The sequence below is a fragment of the Anser brachyrhynchus genome (genome assembly GCF_964034855.1).
Source record: "Anser brachyrhynchus genome assembly, chromosome: 17".
NCBI classification, from domain to species: Eukaryota; Metazoa; Chordata; class Aves; order Anseriformes; family Anatidae; genus Anser; species Anser brachyrhynchus.
The window spans coordinates 4385635-4406106 of NC_137710.1; the positions used below are offsets into that span (position 1 = coordinate 4385635).

The 20472-nt window shown below is 41.1% G+C and overlaps 1 protein-coding gene across 4 annotated transcripts in view; it reads left to right on the forward strand.

Annotated features, from left to right (window-relative positions):
- TMEM132B (transmembrane protein 132B) overlaps nt 1-20472 on the forward strand; it is a 254325-nt gene that overhangs the window by 111702 nt on the left and 122151 nt on the right. For all 4 annotated transcript variants that reach the window (XM_080560176.1, XM_080560175.1, XM_080560174.1 and 1 more), the window contains one exon: nt 2382-2522. In XM_080560176.1, the coding sequence (XP_080416302.1) occupies nt 2382-2522 (141 nt within the window). The remainder of the gene's footprint in view (nt 1-2381; nt 2523-20472) is intronic.

Here is a 20472-nt window from a genome sequence, read left to right on the forward strand (position 1 = left end):
GCAAGAGAAAGCTGTAGGCACAGTCAACAAGACGGCATTGCTTCAAGCCAGAAGGCCGCCTCCGAAGGGACGGGGCCCCGAAGGAGAAGCCGAGTGGTGAGCCAGCAGGACAAGCGTCGGGAGGGACCCAGCTGCTGCCCAGATGGGCAAAAAGCATCTTGGAGCTGTATTCAGACACGGGAAGGAAGAGCAAAGCTCCCTGGCTGAGGGGGACAGGCATGGTTGAAGGGTTGGCCCAAGAGGGGTGTCGGCGTTTTGGGGTGCAGCGTGTCTGGAGAGGTCTGGAACAGCCGGGCATGTGAATATTTGAAGCTTCTGCATCCTTAACCTGCTCTGTGTGGGACTGCTGGCGAAGGTGAAGAGGAGGAACAACTTTGGCTTGTGACAGAGGGCAGGGGTCCAAAGTGCTCCGGCATGCCTCAGGCCTGCACCTCCCTGCGCTGCATCCTCACTGGAGTGAGCCGACCGCCACGCTCAGATGAGGCCGCCGGAAAGAAAATGCTGCAGAGTGAGGATATCTGTAGTGCAAGAGCTGCGTAGGAGGACGCAACAGGCTTCTGACAGATGGGAAAAGGCTGATGAATCCTGAAATCATGGGTGAAATCCAGCTGTCCTGCCCCCCGCCATGCGTCTCCTGCCCTTCAGTGAACTGTTAATTAGTGAGGGGCTTGTCTTGGGTGGAAAGTTAGGTTAGAGGCTTCCAGGCATGTTGTCAAGAAAAAAACTGGGAAATTGAGGAGGTGGTGGGGAGGCAAATTTGTTAAAAATACATAGTTTTGTCTGGGAAAGAGAAAATTAAAATAGGATTTTTTTTTAATTTATTTTTTTTTTCAAAACTGGTTGACTAAGTCTAAAGGAAAAAAAAAGATTGAATCCATTGCTGAAGGCCTAATTCTGTCTCTCATGTAAGTTACAAGTCAGTCTGAAATGAAGCCATGTAGGTGTTTTGCAGAGATGATTTGGTCCAGTGTAATTACTACAAAATAAATGAATGTTCCTGTGAAAAAAGAAGAGGATATGATACGAAACGGGCACGTAAGCTTTGAGGCATGTTGTTTGGAGATATGGATATCTGTGGAGAAACACGAAGGAAACAATTAAAAAAATATCAAATAAAATTCTCTCCTTACAGGAAACGTTTTTCATCAGATTGGTTATGCCAGGCATGAATTTGGTCAATCAAGTCAGTAAAGCCTTACAGGGAAAAATAAGGACATCATAAAAGCAGGATGAATTAATTCCTTCTCAAAGGAAAAGTACACCCATCGAGTCATGAAGTTTTTGATCCCAGACCATGAACTCGGATAGAGCTTAAAGGATATTCTTAACATTGTAATGTGAGCACTGACCGGCCACGAGGCATTGGGACAAATCCATCACAACTCACTGTTAAGTAACGCTGTCGCAGCAGTGCTGTTTCATTCCACCATACAACTAAGAGGTCCCTCTTGGCTTTGCTTTTAATTAATTAAGTCACAGTAGTGGTGAATGTGGCACTACAGCAGTTGCTTTCAGCCTAATTGTTCTCCAGGCATATTTGCAGCACTCCTGTCGAAATCCCAGGCTTGTTTCAGGAGTCAAGCTGCACAAATGAAGTTCCTGCTATTAAAAGCAGTTTGTTTTCTATTCCTTGGCAATCTGTTCCTAATGCAGAGCCCCACTGGAGCATGGACTTTTTTTTTGTTTGTTTGTTTGTTTAAGCAAATGGCAAAAAATGGTGACATTTGCCAACTACTGAACTGCTTTTATCTCTACCTGTGCTTAGGAAATCAAGGTTTTTCACGTCAGCATCATAGTGTTTTCAGCAGCAAGTTTTGCATGCACAGTTTGATAGATCCCAGTGCAATGGCATAATTATTTTCGTCCCTCTGTCCAGGGTATATGATAACATTCCTTCTCTCTTCTTCCTGCGTTATGGTCTTTGAGCAGTGGAGCACATTTTTTCCTTGCAGATCACCCTAATATTAAGAGGCACCTTACTCCCAAAGGTTTGCAAGCAGGAGAATCTACTTTATATCACAGTGATCTTATTCTCCATCTTAAACTGCAGGACAGACACGACGAATTAATCAACTTATGTTTAGTCACATCTGTTTCATTTATATCAAACTGGTGCCACTGAAGCAGAAAGCATCCTTATTCTTTCCACATTGTTCGAACTGAAAATTAACTGGCTTTGCATATAATGAAACTTATACTTCATCTCTTTAAAGTAATTGGACCTATTTTATATTTTTAAAGCAGAATGACTTAGAGTTGCAATGTATCAGTGTATTACTAATGCAAGAGGGAATATTTCCTCTTTCATCTTCCGTGTTTACCTCTCTGGATTTATTTGTATGGGGTCTGTGACTAAAGCGGTCCCTGTTGTTTCCCCACAGAATTAGGACAGCCCCAGGCGTGAAGATCATGGACATCAGAGTCAGTGATGCAGACCAGTGGGGGGTTCAAGAAGAGACGGATAGCGCAAGGACCACGGCCACAATCACCTGTGTGCACAACGACCCAGACCCAGAGAGCAGGTAAGCCAGCAAGCTCTTTTGCACATTAACCCTTGCTGAAATGCTGAGACACAATAATTGTGAGACACAGTAACTTCTTTAAGGGGTGGTATTTCTCTTTTAACAGCAGCATTTGCTCCTCCTCATCTTTGTTGGAAAAGCTATAGGTGATGTGATTAGAGCTTTTTTCCTTTCGTTTCACTTCTGAGCTTTGGAAGTAGATGATCTAATTAAACTGGAGGCAGCCAACTAGTCCTGGCTCACATTTGCTTTTCTTGTGCCTTCGGGGCAGCAGGAGAATTCCTGTTGACAAAAAGCCAACAGGGAGAGATGGATTAAAATAGAGAAATATGGAGAATAATAATAGGACAATGCTGTCTCCTTTATTTGAAAGCTATAAAAGTAATAGCTATTAAGTGTTATTCATTACTGCTGCAAAACACCTATGAGTGTCTATGAACTGTCTCATGAATGCTGTGTACGTCTGTTACGGTAACGCTCCCACCAACTGTATCAAAGGTAATGAGAAATTTATGTTAGTCAGAATTATGTATGTGACAATACAAGCAATTTCTCTCCATTATTGTGCAGTTACTGTACATTTAAGTACACTCTGCATGCATTTAGCATGTAATTGTATCATAATTAGACAAGCATAAAACTTTATGTCAAAACTTTGATTTGAGGAGTCTTCTGCATCCATCCTTTTCTGAAAGCTCCTTTAAGGGAGAAAAATGGTTGTTAGCCATTGTTTAGGTCTAGGAAGATCATTGCCAAAGGCTTGGAGTGCAAAGGGCATTTCTGTTCTATTTGATTTCTGAAGCTGTATTTGAAGAACAAATGAATCCCACCTAGCTCTGGGTACCTGCAGCACATGTGTTGAGGTGAAGACTATTTACGATGGGTTTTCTTTCTAGCAACAGAAAGAGTTCTGTTAAGGTGAGAGTCCTGTTGGATGTGTGAAACAGGACCAGTAACAGCAAGCAAAAAGTGCCCGTTTCTCTCCAGTAAAGATGCAGAGAGTGGAGGTGACTGAGCAGGACACAGCATTTGCACTGTAAACACATGAAGCGAGGGTAGGTGATTCCTACACTCTCAGTCTCTGGTTAAGTTAAGTGTTACAGAGCTTTCTGGCATGCAATGTCAGGCAAACAGTTCAGTTCATTGCCTGTTTCACGCACTTCCTCCCCATTAAAAAGAAAAAAAAAAAAACAATTGAAAAAAATTGACACATGGTGGCTCCAGCAGTGAAATCTCAACCTGAGATAGCTGATATCGAGGGGGTGGTGCAGTATTTGCTCTCTGCTTAACGTGGCATTCAGGCTTTTTGCTAAAGCAGCTGTGACCTCTGTTCTGTTTAGAATATGGGGGAAAGGCATCAATTTGAAAGTGAAGTGCTGAGGATAAAGGAAGACTTCAGATCATTTGGTGTTACCAAAACTCAGCAACTATTTTGTAAAGTTAGACAAAAAAAACAGGGAGAGTACTGAAACTATTGCCTTGTAGGTGGTTTCACTAACCCATGAAATTATACCTGTCACAGTAACTTACTTTTTATTAAAACTGATTTTTGCTTTGTGTTGAACTGTTAAACTGCACAAAAACAACAAATCTCAAGTTAATTAATACTTTGACCCTTTCCTTTGTGAGATTAGTTTTAATATTTTTGGATTAATTAAAGTATGCAAATGAAAACTGCTGAAGGATCATTTCCAGATTTGCACATACTGTAGTGCTTAGAGTAAATATTTAGCTTTGATCTTTACTTTAATTTGCCTTTTTGGTCATAGTGGTGGCCCTCTTGCTTCTTTCAAAGGAAGTTAAGTGTTTACGTGGGGGTTCTGCTGCTCTGTTTGAATGAGCAGACTTGAACTTCTTCTGTTAAGGTCAAGGTGGCAAAACTGTCACTAGACCTGATTCATCTGCTCCTCCTTTGAGTAATTCAAGGAGCTTCATTAAAGGCAGTTTATGTATGAGTGAGAGTGCGGGATCAATCTCTTTCATTGCAGAGCAGAAGCTATTAGTAAACAGAATCGTTCCTACCTCAGGGGAGCCAGATTTTTCTCTCCTGGAAGTCATTTCAGTTCTGCAGACTCGCCCAACATTACGCTGGCAGAGAAGTGCCAAAGCCAGGACTGAGGCCTCCGAGCCCATGTAGTTTTCTCTACGAGATTGCCGAATTTTCCACAGTTCTGCAACCTCCCTTGAGCTTTGCAGCAGGGCTGAAAGCCCCGGCCACCTCGCACAGCTCCAGGAGGTTCGGCAAAAATGAGAAACTCCCACAAGCCACAGCTGCGTTTGCCAAAATCTCTGACTATCCTCGTTGCCCTTAGTGCAGAGGTCTGTTCTCCGCTGCTTTGCACTTCGATTGCTCTTTCTTCCCCAGTGTGCGACTGATAAGAGCCACCAACAGACACCGCCTGCTGGGAGAACAGCGGCGCTGGGCTCTCACGTGTTTGTCGTCCGGGCTCTGTTCCCTTTAGCCGCTCTTATCGGTGGGAGCCTTTTCAAATTCGCTTACTTTTCTAATCTTTCTCCTTCTCCTTCTCCCCTCTACAGTGTTATCGTGAGTTTTTCATCTCCATTTCTCACATTTTCCTACGCAAATTGTGTGTTCATTAAAATGCTTTAAATTAAGACCTTTCCTCCTTTCATGCAGAGTGCATCATGCCTTTTCTGTGCATTACTTAAAAAAAAAATCCTTATCACAATGTTACAGGCAGTTTACATTATATTCTATTAAAAATCCATTTTGTCCAAGGTTGTCACAATTCATAGATTAAAGCTTTCTAGAGTGTGTTTTGTTAGGAATACATTCATAAATTCACTTCTTTAGTAGTCCCATAAGCTTGTATTTAAAACCTCTTTTTGATAATGTAGTTGAACAAAGAGCATAAAAAGAAGAGATTTATTTTAAATACACACAAGTATATTGCACACACCTATTCTGATCTGTGTGGAGTCTTAATTTGCCCTTACTGCTGTCATCTCAAAGGAGCTTTTTGGCAGCTCGGTGAGTGAGGAGAATGATTGTTGTCATGTGCATTTATTCTCCCTTGTATTCTCTGCTTGGGGCAGAACTTCATGAATCTCATTTTGGTGGGGCTAGTTGAATCAGAAGTGTTCTTTGTTTCCAGAAGACACAGTTTCTACTTCAAGTACAGATACTTCTATGTGGTGCCTGCAGCTGGGACCCAGTACTTCTCTGCCATAGGAAAGGATCTTTATGGATCTCTGCACTGAGCACAGAGTGCGTCTTGCAAGGAGCTGAGGAAATCAGGGCTGGTGGGCTTCAATAGAAACCAAGTGCTTTCAGCATTCCACGCAGAACAGCTTTTGTGAGGGACTGGGATTTTACGCTATGGTGTAGGGCTAAATGTTGAGTTATTGCAAGAAATGCTTTTCAAATAGATAGAAGGTCAACAACTGGGAGTCTACCAGCCACAAATCCTTCATGGCTTCCAGAATACTGTTCTGTAAAGGGCATGTTGGCCTTTTTTTCACAGTACTTACCAAAAGATCGGTTGAGCCTTGCAGTTCTGCTGTCCTTTGCACCCTGAATTCTCTGGCAGCATCTCAGGAATATATCCACAAGTTAGGCTGCAGCAGAACTAGGGCGAGAGGGCTTGAAATGATGCCCTGAGAGCGTGGTCCGTCTTTGGCAAGCTGCTGTACCCCATAACTCAGTGCTAATATCTGGAAGAATGGAGTATCAGGAACAGATTGATTCTGCCAGAGTGATTCTGCATTTTATATGATAAGGTTATTTAAGACCATTGGCAATCTCATTTGAAGGGGCCTCACTTTGCAATGTATTTCATGGTGCTGAGTTTCTTCTTGCTGGAAAGCTGGAGAACAAAAAATAACGTGACCTGACCTTTGATTCAGGAATGACAAGCACGAAAATTTAGGCTAGAAAGTTGGAATTCTGCTTTGGAAAGGAGTATGTAAAGAGATCATTATCCTTACTCAGGAAAACCATCCTTATGTTCTATTGGATTATTAACTAGGTGAGGAGAGTCTGATTCTATGACAAACTAGTACTTTAATCAGAAAGGTTATATTTGTGCTAACTGGCAAAGTTAATATTTATGCTAACTGACAAAGTTAATAGCACTGATTTTACCCACAGTGCTGAGTATAGTGTTACTGTGACCAAACTGGTTCTTCTCACTTAGGGATTATTTTATCTCCATGTCTACAATGCAGCTTCTATCTGTCAGGATATCCATCACTGCATAAATTAAACTTGCATGAGAGAGACTCAGAAAGAAGAAGTAGGGAGGGTGAAACCTTCAGAGGGATTTCTTTAAGTTTCCATCAGAACTATTTATTCTGTTGCCTGGAAATTTAGATTTTTTTTTAAAATTGATGCAGACCAGCTCGACCGTTTGGCATTTGACATCATCTATCTTTAAACTTGAATAAAAAATTAAGATTCTGTAATGATCATTCCATTTCTTTACCATTTTCAAAGGTCTTTAAAGAATTCACAAAATTTAAATGACTTTATAAAATTATAATTGCAATATGTGCATATATATATATATCTTTAATTCAGGAAAAACAGTTATTTCATGTATTTATAGGTATGTAAATATAACCTCCTATTTTGAAATAATTCACGTCTTTTCCTGTGCTTGGGAATACCCTTTGAACCAGAAATATCACTCAAAAGGAAGATGAAAAGTTGGCTGCCAGTTAAGATATGGGCATATATTTATTTAAAGTAAATACATACTGTTGGAGCTGATGAATGAGCAAAAACGTTGTATCAGTTGGTTTTGTTTTTAAAGCTGTGGATAAAAAATAAGAGTTGAGGCTGTCTCCTCTCCCTCCTCCCATTGACAGACAGCCTTGAGAGGCTCCTGTCCCTCGGAACAAGAGCTGCTCCCCGCGTTTGCTACTCTCCCACCACTGCTCCAGTCCCTGCCTTTCCGAGGGCAGTAGACAAGCATCCACCTGGGTGTCCGGGATGTGCATCGCACATCCCCATGGAGGTGTTTGTGCACTGAATTCCCTGCTGGTCTGTGCTTCAGAATGACGTACGAATGCGGGTCACAGCTCATGGGCCTCAAGGAAGGGCAGCGTGCTGCAGAGAGCGTACTGTCCCCGACCAGAGCCTGCTCCGGTCCTGGTGCTTTGCTGAGCTCCTTACTGCCGTGACTTGGCCACCTGAGGACACAGCTTGGTTGTGTCTGTGCCCTTGGGTGGTATGGCATGGGGTGTGCTGAAGCTACAGCGAGGAGTTGGGTTGCTTCGCTACGACGATTAGGACCATAAAGGGCTGCAGCCTGCTAAAGTACATGGCAGCATGCTGTTAATGACACTGGGGAAGGCACCAGAACATGGAGTGAAATGCTGAGATGTGTTCATTGCCAAAGGAAGTTGCTTGGCCCTGGGACACTGAGTGTGTAAAGTGCCATCAGCAACAACAGTTGCCTGACAGAAGATCAATTGCATGTGTTGCTCTACACAAAAGAGCAGTAACTGCTATAGCCAGACCCTCTCGCTGTCTTATTTTAGGCCCGTGCAAAGGCAGTGGGCTGGATGCCATCAAGTTCACACAGTACTGAAGTGAATGCGTAAGAGGAGCAGAGGGAGCAAATAAAACACAATAGCGAAGAGCTGAGGGAAAAAGCTGGGAAACGGGGAAGGGAAAGCTGATGGCTGTCACCCCCTGCCAGGCTGGTCGGAGGGAGGTGAAGCAGTCAGCCTCTCTTTAGTGCCTATATCCACCACAAAAGCCATACTTGAATCTTTGGAAAGGAAGGTTTTGCCTTTTTTTTTTTAAAAAAAAAAAAAAAAAAAAAAAAAAAGCGGCACTTAAGGTGTGGACAGAAGTCATAGAAGTCATAGACAATGTGGTGCAGTGTACTGCCATGGGCGTTTCTCTCCTATTCTTATGCACTTGCTGCTTTCCTTAGGTCAGAAGTGTCATGGGCAAAGAAATGTGCTTTGAATGTAGAGTGCACATGGCCTATAGATCCTGCAGGAGTTCATTCTCTGGCCTTTGGCCAGACCCCAAGACAGCCCTGTCTCTTGAGCCATTGATGAAGGGAATTTTATCTTTAATGCACCAGTTTTAAGGTTGTGACCTCTATTATGAGTGATGGAGTTCTGCTCTGCTTTGTGCAAAGAGTGTTCCAGTGAGAAGCATCCACACACATTTTCAAACATAAATGACTCAGAAGAGTCACAAAGAAAACCCGAGTTAGAAGAATTTTAACTAACCTTTATTCTTTACAGGTATTCCTTTTTGTATAAAAGAATCTAAGCCTGCTTGGAAATGTTTCTGTGAGATAAAAGCACTGACACCTCTCAGTAGCTTAAAGAGGACATAAAAAATAATAGACAAATTAACAGCAGTAGGAAGGACTGCTTAGTGTAGAAAGCTGTGGTTCTAGAATCAAATGGCAATGTATCATTTCTGGAGGGTGGTTGGTTTGTTTGTTTGTTTCTTTTCATTCAAGGCTGAGAACGATGAAATTGTCTGTCTATCTCCTGTCGGGAGCCTAATAGCCTGGTAACCACATGAATTCTCTCCTGGCCAGCCAGCTCTTTCAGATGGCTGTTTTTGTCTCTTTCTTAGTTAGGCTCACTGCTGCTCTGGTGAAGTCTCCAGCAGAGATGGGTCAGAGGGATTACTGACTGGTAGTCCAGGTAATTGCTTCCTTACCCTGGTTCACACGTCCAAGAAGGTAGTGACATAGTGGCTCATCTTATTGCACCCTTACTGTGCTGATATGGTGCCTTTATCATGACCCAAGGAAATGTTTTTGAACAAATATACCTTTGATAGTTGGAAAAACCTGTACAGCAAGAAACCTTGACAAGGTAAATACACCATTGTCTTGAAAATTTGGAAAATGAGAAACGTGTTGTTGGAAGGACTCAGCAGTATTCACATGTATTCGGTGGAGTAAGATGATACCGTACAGAGGCATGAAAATGCCTCTAACAGTATCTCTACCTCTATCAACTAACACTTGATAAAGTTTTGACTTGCCATGCTAGTTAGAAGTTTTGTGTAAATACAGAGAAATAGTCAGAAAATTCCTTCTGTTGGTGTTTGCCTAACTGGCATACAGTAAATGGGAAAAATCCCTTTTTAGCTTATAAAATTTGCCTCTTGCTTAGAAGATTTGCTTATGCCTCAAAAAATACATCAGTAGAGCCCTGTCTTTGTGCAGGCTGGGTGTGATGTTACAGGAGGAGAGTCAGACTTGCGCTATTTGTAGGGATCTTGGTGAGCATGGGACCGAGGAATTTAAAAGACTCAAACTGAAGAAAAGTCAGAGCTCCTGGGGTGTAGAAAGGATGTGCTGAGAAGTAGCAAGTCCCATGTTGCACCCTGTTCTCCAGCTTTTTGGTAGCAATGGGAAAAAAATAGGACAAATAGCAGATCTTATCATGAGAGAAGGAGCAGTTGTGATCCTTGGCTTAGAAGAGTCAGTTCTGGTTCCTAGTTCAACTCGATAGGTCAGGCATTTGTTGGTCAGCTGTGCTTGTGGCTTAAGACTTTTTTTCAGAAGTCTCATTCCTGCTTCTAGCAGTGGTTGGACAGACAAGCTTTGAGCTTTTTCTTTCAGCCCTTTCAATTTTGATCTCCTTTTTCTGTATTGGCAGTTTAGAAGGTGTAAGGAAAATGGAAGCCATTTCTTAATATTCGATTTTGCTTTTGTATATAATTAGGGATAAAGCACACAAAAAATATCAGTGGAACTCGATGGTGCTTTACTTAAATAATCTCTTCACAAATGTGCTCCACAAAACTTGATTCAAAGCCTATTCTGAGTGACATTTCTTCTGAAAGATGAGCCCAATCATTCTGAAACGAGTCTTGTTTTTTAATTTGACCTAATTAGCTTCATTTTGGGTATATCATTCCTAGATGTGAATCTTAATATTAATGTAACAGTTGGGAAAGTTTAATTTCAGGGTAGGATAGTCTGCATAATTAGGACTGCAAGAGTATAGCAGGGATGCTGGGAGCAAATATCAAATGCATGCTGATGAGTGAATGACTGTTCAAATAGTTATTCATCTATTGGTGCTTGCATGCTTTTTCCATACAGATTGCCAAAGGGAGTTACGGCATATTCAAAAGTCAATGGGCTTTTCTTGGCCTCCACCAGTCTGCTTTAATGGCCATGTGGATGATTGCATGTGAGCTACCACCGGAGGTCCATGACAAAGTCCGTACAATTCTGGAAAATTTGTAAAACTTTACAGAGATGTGTATGCATAATCCAGCTGTGCTTAGTTGATAATTTAAGACTGAGTGACGAAGCCCATGTAAGCATGGCTGCTGAACTCACCGCTCTCATAGCAGATGTTCTGACGCAAGGAACAACAGTGAAAATGTGCTGGTTTTTTGGGTTTGTTTTCCTAATTCGGTCACAGTTGTTTTTGTTTTATTTTTTTTCTCTTGACAACTTAGACTTGAAGAGGACTTTTCTTGGATGTATGCTGATCCGAATACCCGGGAAACACTGTTCTTAGTCACTACTAAACGCGGGGTCTGCACATGTTTAGGTTTCTGAGTAGCACCTCTAGATGTCTAAGATTGCCTCACTGATGGCAGAGTTTCAACGAGCCTTATGGAGATTACAGAGGGAGGGAGAAGACATGATCAAAACACAGTGCCACAAGTGTTAGCTGGTTCTTCTTTAAATGCCCTACTTACTCACACTTTCCCAGTTACAAAACCCGTTCTTCTGGCAAACTTAAATCTAGATTCAGAAGACCATCCTTATGTAGGGTGCCACTTAAGTACCTACTTGCTTTTAAGTATCTACCTTGGTTCTGTTGATGCCAGTAATGATAAAGGAAGTAGTTGGAGTCAGCAATTAAAGATACATTGTGTGGAAAATGTAGGTCTTGATGGTAAGCCACACTATATATAATAAGAGGCATTAGTGTGTCACACTTGAAAATATTGTGGAAATCAGAAATTGAACTCTTCTATAGCACAGAAATGTACCTGAGCGTATTAGAAATGTTGCTAAGGAATTTATTTTTGGCAACTGTACACAGAGATTTAAGAGCCATAATTGGATTGTTCTTTGATAGAATAGGACTAGAAAAGATTACTGAATGAATATGAAATCAGAGAGCTGGTATTTGAGGCATGTTTAATTCCCACCTTTACCAATTTATGAGTTTGACTTATAGCAGAGCCTCCTGCACACATTGGAATTCCATTTGAGATGTGTTGACTTGCTTACTTAACAGCCAGTGCATTAAAGTACCAAAGCTAACAACTCATTTATTAGGCATTTAGCCAAAATTTAAACTCATTTTATTGTTAGGAAGTGTTGTTGCTAGACAAGCAAATATTAAGTTTGTTACTTTGATTTATCTGAATCCTCCATGCCAAATGCATTATAAAACATACCAGCATTAACTTTGCATGAATTATTTTTTGCTTTAGTTAGAATTTTTCAGTCGTTTTGCCATTGATATTCCTCACCTGTGTTTATAACTTAAAGCATTTATTTTTGAAGCCTATAATGTAACTCTTGCAAAATGAAAAAGTAAGCTGAGTGGAAATTGGCAGATGCTTCTGTCAGTGTCAGTATATGATTTTTTTTTTTCTTTTAAACCTCATTGTTTCCTTGAGAAGAATGTTAAGTCAGGTTAAAGCTGAGAGCCCTTGCATGTCCGTTAGTGTGATGAATCTGTAAATGGAGACTCAGGCACTTCTGCAAGTTCCCTGGTCCTCCAGGCTGTCCAACTAAATCAACTGTCAATAGCTTGATCTCTCAAACTCCAAATTCCTTTTTCTTTCTCTCTCTCTTTTTTTTTTTTTTTAGTGGTGTAAGAAATGAACAAGTTTTGATTTTTCAAAAATTATTGGACTCACTGGGCTCAAAAGCTTGGCCAGGCATGGCACTTCGGAGTTTCAAGAAGCGAGGGCCTCTTGTAGGAGAGCTTTGTTGTTGGGTGTGCTCTTCTGCAGGTGTTGTCTAAAGATGCAGCCTTGTTTGGTTCTGTGCCTGTGCCCAGACTGTGAGCAGCCCTCAGCTGGGGATGGCCAACACGGATCCTCGCTGATGTTTGCTAAGGCTGCGTTAAGCTGGTCTGCAATAATAGCACTGCCAGCGTTGCACTCTTCTGGTACTGTATTTCACAGTACTCCTGCAACTGATGGGATGAGACTGATACTGCCAGGCTCCCCCAAGCAAATGTCCCTGTTACTGTCAGGTAAGAAGGCGGCTATCTTGCATCACCCACATGTTAAACACATTTTAGCTTTTTAGCCAAGGGTACCTCATCATTGCACAATCAAAAAGAAATTTTGTTTTTCCTCTTAGGAGTTTTCAGTGCGGAGATTTAACTCTAGAAGTTATTGATCTTAGCAGTGAGTGGAGAGCGGAGATATTTGGAGATACAGATTCCTATTTTTGCTCTCCCTTTCAGGCAATTTTCATCTGTGCCGGTTTTCTAAATCTGACTGGTGTGTCTTTTTGTTAGATAAGCACTCTTCTTAATGGTGTACCCTTTAATTTCTCTAGTGACAAGAGGAGGAAATAAGTTATTCCTCTTTTAAAAAGAGTGATTTAAGTAGGGAATAATGAATGCAAAATGCTGTCATTAAAAATCAGCAGATAATCTGATGGATCATCTGTCACTCCTGAGACTTGCCATAAAAAAAAAGTAGATAGTAATTTTAAAGAAAAATAAAAATGTTAAGGATGAGTATGGAACATATTGGCTGTGAATGCCTTAATAATGAAAACTGGTTTTTACTCATTGAACAACACCTTGAGACTCCTGCCAGCCAAACACATTGCAGAAGAAAATAATTTCTTTCAAGAGCCTTCCAAAAATGGTGTAGCATAAGAGGTGGAGTATTTTACAGGTTTGTGGTCCTGTGTGTTCTCTGTATTTTACCAGTTTTATTGTGGAAGATAAACCGTAGCAACATGCTGGCATGCAACTGTATTTGCCACATTGTGCATGCCAGGTGTGCCAAGGAGATAACTAAACCAGGCCCCAGTAACCGTGTGATAAAAATATTTGTGGAAGCATGGAACACACATGGAGGCTACTGGGCTAGCTTAGACAGAGGCACGTAAATCAGAAATATTAAATAGAGGTTAATCCAAGGCTTTGTTTCTTCAAAACCTTTGGCTTCTCTTTTGATACCATTAAAGAGTTCATCATTGGTAGGATTCCTCTGCTGGAACCGTTCTCTGGGATACAACAGCTTTTGCCTTGGTTCATGATGCAGCTTAGTAGAGTGATAGGCCTTGGAAATACTGAGCCTGCTTTGCTGATTGTTGCCCTTACTAACTTACCTGAGCTGCTGAAAATGTGTTAATTGGGTTTTCCTGTTGCTTCTGTATAAACTTAGTGCAGATGTAGCAGTTGAAAAACAATGGTTCAGGTAGTTCATAGGATGGTTTTCCCACATTATCGGTGTGTGCCTTCACCCTGGGTTGTTGGGGAAATGGATCTTGTAATCCTGCAGTTTGCAGAAGGATGACATTTTTATCTGAAGTAGAAAGAATATGTATCTTAAAAACAATTTTAAGGGAAATTGTTTCCATCCTTGCTCTCTGTTTTCAATTCTGACATATACTGAACATTCTCATTTGATTACCAGTTGTCATTCTTTCTCTGTTGTTTATTAATTGTGTTTTAATCAGTACTACAGTATTCCCCAAAGTCTTTTCTGTCTCTGGCATCGACTGCGTTAGGCGGAGTGCACATGCAGGACTCTCTTCAGAAGGTCTCAGTGGACTCGTACTTGGTTCAGGGCCAGGATCTTGGAGAGCTCATTACAGAGCCTCAGCTGAAGTTCACAAAGCCAAAGAGCATCTGTCCAGTCTGGTTTGTATGCCTCTATTTCACTTTTTTTTTATTATTATTATTTAATGGGTTCCTGAGTTCCTTTGAAATCTGGCCAGTAATCTAGGTATTTGAAACTAAGAGCTTCTTGGTGTTCAGTAACATGGAAAACTTGTCACTTATTTACTTGCATGAAATAGGATCTGCCTATCCCAGTCCAGTCCACCATCTGATTTAGCCAGGTACAAGTACTCTGTTCCCTATGCACACTGGAACATCTATTTTTTTCATTCATTATAAAGAGACAGGAAAGGAGAACTTCAGGCCCTCATCACAGCATATTCTTCATCCCTCCAAAGCATTTCTATTGACTGTGTCCAAAGCTTTATGAAATAATGCTATCATCGGGGTAGTATCAGTCCTTGGCCTCTGTGAAGAGGGCTGTCATAGGTAAAGCATAAAAAATACTTTTCTTGGTGGTTGCAGCCAACCAACACTTCCCTCGCTCTATCTTCCCAAGTTTCTCAGAATATTCACTCCAGCTGAGAAAGTGTGGCTTATATCATGGCACATGATGGAGCAGAGGTGGTCATTCCTGGACGGATGCAGGAGCGGCCCTTTCATTTTATAGGGGTTCAACAGCAGAGCAGAATGGGCCAAGTGCAGGGCTGCAGCTCTCCTCCTGTTTCAGTGTGCTGTTAGTACAACTTTTATTTTCTAGTTATTTATGTTTTACGTATATTGTTGCTCCAAGCCAGATGAACATATGCATGTTCCAAAAAGACTATGGTGAAGGAAGAAAAAAAAACACATCAAGAATATTTAGAAGTTTAAAATATCAGCAGATTTGTGTTGATTTGGAGATGCCCAGGCACTTGCGCATTTTTTTTTCTACAAGTGTATAAAAACACTGTAAAACTCCATTCTTTGTGTTTTACAGAACAAATTCTCTGATCCTTTTTTTTTTTATAATAACAATAAATATCATAAAGAGCTGGAGAACTGGATGGGTGGGAGCAGGACTCCTTTCAACCAGTTGAATGGAACAAGGAATTGATCACCTGCAGTGGGATAATTTGTGCTTTTGCCTCGTGCAGTTCAGTGAATTCATGGAGCTTCTGGTTTGGCTGTCAGTCCTTATGTTTTACTTTTGTGTTGAGGGGGATGTCTGCTGGACTTCCTCCCTCTGCCTCTTCCTCCACCCTCAAGCTCCAGCGGAGATCAGCAGAAGTGATGTGTTGATGTGAGCTATAATTCTGTTTCAGCCATGATTATATATCAGTCTGCTGCACACCGTAAGTGGTACTTCTGGATTCCTGCTGTGAGTGGTTGATTAGATTCTAGTACCTTTTCATTCTATACATAAGGAATTTTTTAACAAAGCTGAGTAATACACAAAAGCCCCAGTTTATTCTTTGTTCTTGTTTTCCCCCACTAGTACCTCATGCTTAAATACAAAAATAGAATGTTTTTGGCATGCCTGACCTTCTTTAACCACATCTGTCCCCCTATTTCAAATAAAATGCAATTTAAAGGTTCATGTTGACCCTAAATTGTAGGATATGCCTGTGACCTATGTAGAAATTTCCTGCAAAATGTGAATCCTAAATTGAATTTGGAACTCTCTGTGATAAAATGAATGCTAACTGCAAGTTTATTTGTAGTCCTGCTTGTTACATTTTTCTTTGTCAGCACAAGCTTTATTCCTCCAAATATATTATTGAATGAAAGCAAGAAACTATTCTTTTATCTGCTAACGCTGATGCCTGTAATCCATCCTGTTCATTTTCTGTGCTGCTATTTTCTTTGTGTGGTTCTTCTCCAGCTTATGTAGCACAGAAAAACTTAATTGCTCAAGTCTGATGTACTTTTCTATTCCTGGCAACAGTGTAGGTTGCTAAACCATTATGTGGGAGATGCCTTCTGGAATATGAAGTGTATGTTGCAGTTGGGGTATGGCAGGGTTAGGGCCCAGTCTAGGAGGAGCCTTTTAATTAGCTTTTTGGATATTTTCTGTGGAGCTAGCAATTCGCTTGTCATTTCCTGAGCAGTTTCGCAAGCAGAAAGTGTACTTTCTGAAGGTCTCATGCTACAGGGCTTTCCTAATGCATGTAGCACCACTTAATTCTGGGAGATCAGGAGTGAAACCCCAAAATTTACACCAGTAGCTGATGCTTGACAAAAGCCAGGAGACAACTCGTCATCTGATGACATGAGGAAAGACCCATTTCCCTTCATAGCTAACCACTTTTGATTTCTTGCCCTTGAAAGTTTTATTTGTTTGTTTGGGGCAGATTAGGTTTACTCATTTGCACACACTGTACCTGACTCTTGATTTTCTTTTAAATTGAGCTTTAATTGGGTCTCTGAATGAACGCTTATGTTCACTTCTGGTCAGGTGCAAAATGGTATCTTGCAGGCTGTTCAGAAACCGAAATGCTGGGGAGTCGCTCAGGACTGAGTTGTTTCCTCAGCTGCACCTGAGCCTTGGGCCAGTGGTTGGGCTCCTTGGTAAGTTTTCAAAATGCTACGGAGGTATCCCTTGTGTGATACATGGGATCTCTGTGGGTTAAATGAACAAAGTTAATTTCAGCTGTAGTTCCTCTTATTTACGATAAAGTATTAGGTAAATGCTGGTATTCTTAGGAACAGAGGGGTCTTATTAAGTAGTAATGGAGAGACATATTGACAAGTTTTTCAGTTTTTATCATGTGTCCTCAAATGTTTATATTCTAAGTCACTGACTCCAGGAGTCAAGTTATTTTAAAAAAGGGTTTAACTTGAACTTAAAGGTGAAATTGAGATTCTGCCTGTCATGACTGATAGAAAATCGTGAAAATTTCATTAGATTCAAAGGAAGAGAAAGCAAAGAAGGAACACTTAAAAGTTCTAGGAATCCTTAGGATGAGTTCATGAATGTGCAGGATCTGATAAATGACCCTTGCATGTTGGTGATGCAGAGGAGGGCTGCTCTGAGAGCCCTTGCATTACCACAGTCAGACAGCATGCTGTTTTAGGGTGGGCTTCCACGTTTCCAGGGATAAATTATCTGTCTTCTGCAAGGGGTCATTTGATTTCCTGTCTTGACAATTAGTGATAGAGCAGACAGTAATTTTAAGATGAACATGGTCAGTCTACTTGTTAATACACCATGAACACAAACACTAAGTTCTGAGGATCCCTGCACTGCTAATTAGTATTTCTGTGGTTTCACTAATCGCTTGAACTGGGAACTTGGCCAAAACTAACAGAAGAGACTTCCAGTACAATAAATTGTTTTAATTTTGCGATCTGATCTTATGCATGGCTCAGTGTTTCTGAAGGCAAGGGTAGAATAAAATCTCATTTTGCATGATAACATATGCAAATCAGAACTTTTTGGTCCCAGATGAAGCTCTGCTTCTATTGACATGGTGCTAGCAAAATGCGGTTAAGAATAAAAAGGCACTAAAACTTTATTTTGCTGATAATATTTCATTATTGCTTTGTAAGCTATCTTATCCATAGGGCAAAATCTGCCGAAGAGATAGGATCCCATAACTCCTGTTTGCTTGTATCATTCTCTTTGTGATTTATAGAGTGCCGTAGATGTTCATGGCATTTTGCAGACATATAAAAGATTGACATGTTCCTGCCTCAAAGAACTTAAAAATTCTGCAGTTTAGCAGCAGTCAGCAGTTCCTCCTATCAGAATTTTACTTTTAATGGCACTGTATAAAATCACTATTACACAGCCACCAGATGAAATGGCATTTTATTTTTAGTTACAAAAGTGATTTTTTTAAAAAATGTTTGCTAAAGGTCCTACTCTACCTACATGAAGGGTTAGAAGGCTCTGTTGCCTGGCCTGAAGGCTGGACAGAAACAGCACAAAGTAACCCCTGATCCTCTGACCAGGAAAGATTACCTGTAATGTCCCTATCACTGCTGTTAAGGGGGCCGCATAGCACTGAACTGGGGGGAGTCATTTATCATGTGGGTAGCAGTTGCTGCTGAGGAGGGGAAAATTCATAGCTCCTTTCACATCAGGAGCCAAACTGCATTCATGGTAATGATGACTCCTTGGCCATCACTGGTTTATGTGAGATTTGAACTATTGTCCGGCAATGAAACGCTCTGTATCCTGTTACCAACTTCCTGAGTCTCTGAACAGGCACTTCATACTGTTAGCAAGAGGCTTGGGATGGTTTCTATAGCTCTCAGAGAGGTCAATCAGGTAACTCCTCAAGGAGTACCCTGAAAATCTTTCCATTAAAGTTTAAGAGTCTAGGTGAGTAAAATTTCTGATGTGGGTAACACTTACGTATCCATATCTGAAAGAGAATACATTCACCTGCTCAACTCTTTAATTAATTATATATAAAACTGTTTCCCACCATTGGTTTGAAACAATTGGATGGCTTTTCATTACCAGTATTTTAATGTCGTTTTGCTACTTGACACAACTTTACTATATATATATTATAAGAATTTAATTATACATGCAATTTTAGGTTTTCTAGGGAGTTGTATAAAGTAAAATCCATCTATATCCTGCCCAGGTAATTTAACAGAATTACATATATAAACATAACATTAAAAGCAATTTTCTGAGACTCATGATTACACTGATTTTGTTTGTCACACACCTGCATGTACTGATTTACCATACTCTGTCACTCAGAGTAGACTCTGTCCCACAGCATAATGTGACAGATGCTAATGAATATGATACATCATAATTTTTCAAAGCGGAGATACTTGGAAAGATCTTACTTTCACCTTATTAAATGCTTTGAAATTTAATTATATTGAAAATAAAGTAAGATTCTAGGTGTTTTAAGGGGCTGTACACTCAACTCTGAACATAACTGAAAGTCACTTGAATTTTATGGATTTCTTTAATTAATTCTGGCCTAAATGTTTTTGAGCAGCAGACTAGTGGGAGGCTGGAATTATTTGGAGGGGTTTTGTTTCTAAGGCTGTGAGTGAAAAAGCTCCCACTAATTTCAGTGGGAACTCGAGCAAGCTGTTATGCTGTAGTCCAGTTGCATTTTCTCAGTGGAAGACAGCAGCAGGGGTGGCTTTGTGTGGGTTCTTGGGTCTAACATAAGGCTCTTGGAGAATCACAAGGTTAAAAATGCTTGAGTTTGTCAGACACCCTGCCTTTCTCTTTGAATAAAACTCAGCAGAGAGCTAAGTGTAACAGAATTAACAAAATACATGGCTTCAAAGACAGCAAACTTGAGGACTTTGGAAAAAGAAGGCTGCCTTTGATTCTTCTGCCAGCCTTGCAGCACAGTGCTCACACCGCTGCAAATATTCTTGAGCAGAAGTGTGAGGACAAAGGGAGGTGTAACAGCTCTCCTGTAATTCCGTGATAGACAGTTTTTTATTCCTTATTTGCTGTGGGAGATTGGTGCATGTGCACTGTGCTGAGCAAACACAGGCTCCTGATCTCCACACATCAACAGCTCTGCGTTTGCCTTGTTCTGATCTCCTCTCTTTGTATTTCTTTGTTGCTCACCATCTCTGGTTGCTCCAGTATCGGCTTTTATGTTATGCTGGGCAGCACCTTCCTTTTAGGTTTTCATCTTTTTCAGCACAGTCAATGCTGATCTTGTTATCTACAGGCTTTGCTCTGCAGTTAGGGAGGATTCATGCTGGGCAGGACTTGGTCTCTTTTCTGGTGAAATGCCTTTTGCCTCCCGCTAGCAACTCTAAGTTGCCCAGCTCATGCCCTTGGTGGAGCAGGAAAGAAGTTGATCCCTGCCCTAAGAAAGGGTGTGACCAGGGTGAAGTGGAAGGAATTTGTTTTTCATCATTTTGTCAGCCTGCAGAGCTGATAACATATTTGTGCTTTGTATTTTGTGTGCAAGAGGAGAGGGGAGAGAGAGCCTGATGCAGTGCTGCTCTGAGGTGGGCAAGAGTGGCTCGGAAGGGTGACTCTTGTTTTCTTTTTTATTATTATTATTATTTTTATGAATCAGATGCCAGAAGGGTTGATTTTAATTAGATTAGTAAGCCTATAGCTGCTTGTTACCCACTTTGACCAGCAGCAGGGTGAGGCGAGGTGGGCGAGGTGTGGAGCCGGCTGCAGGCCGAGGGGCCGTTTCCCCTCAGGGGGGAACGTTCCAGAACCTTCCAGAAATAGGCGTCCCGCCTGTGTGGGCCCTCAGTGGCAGGAGCTGCG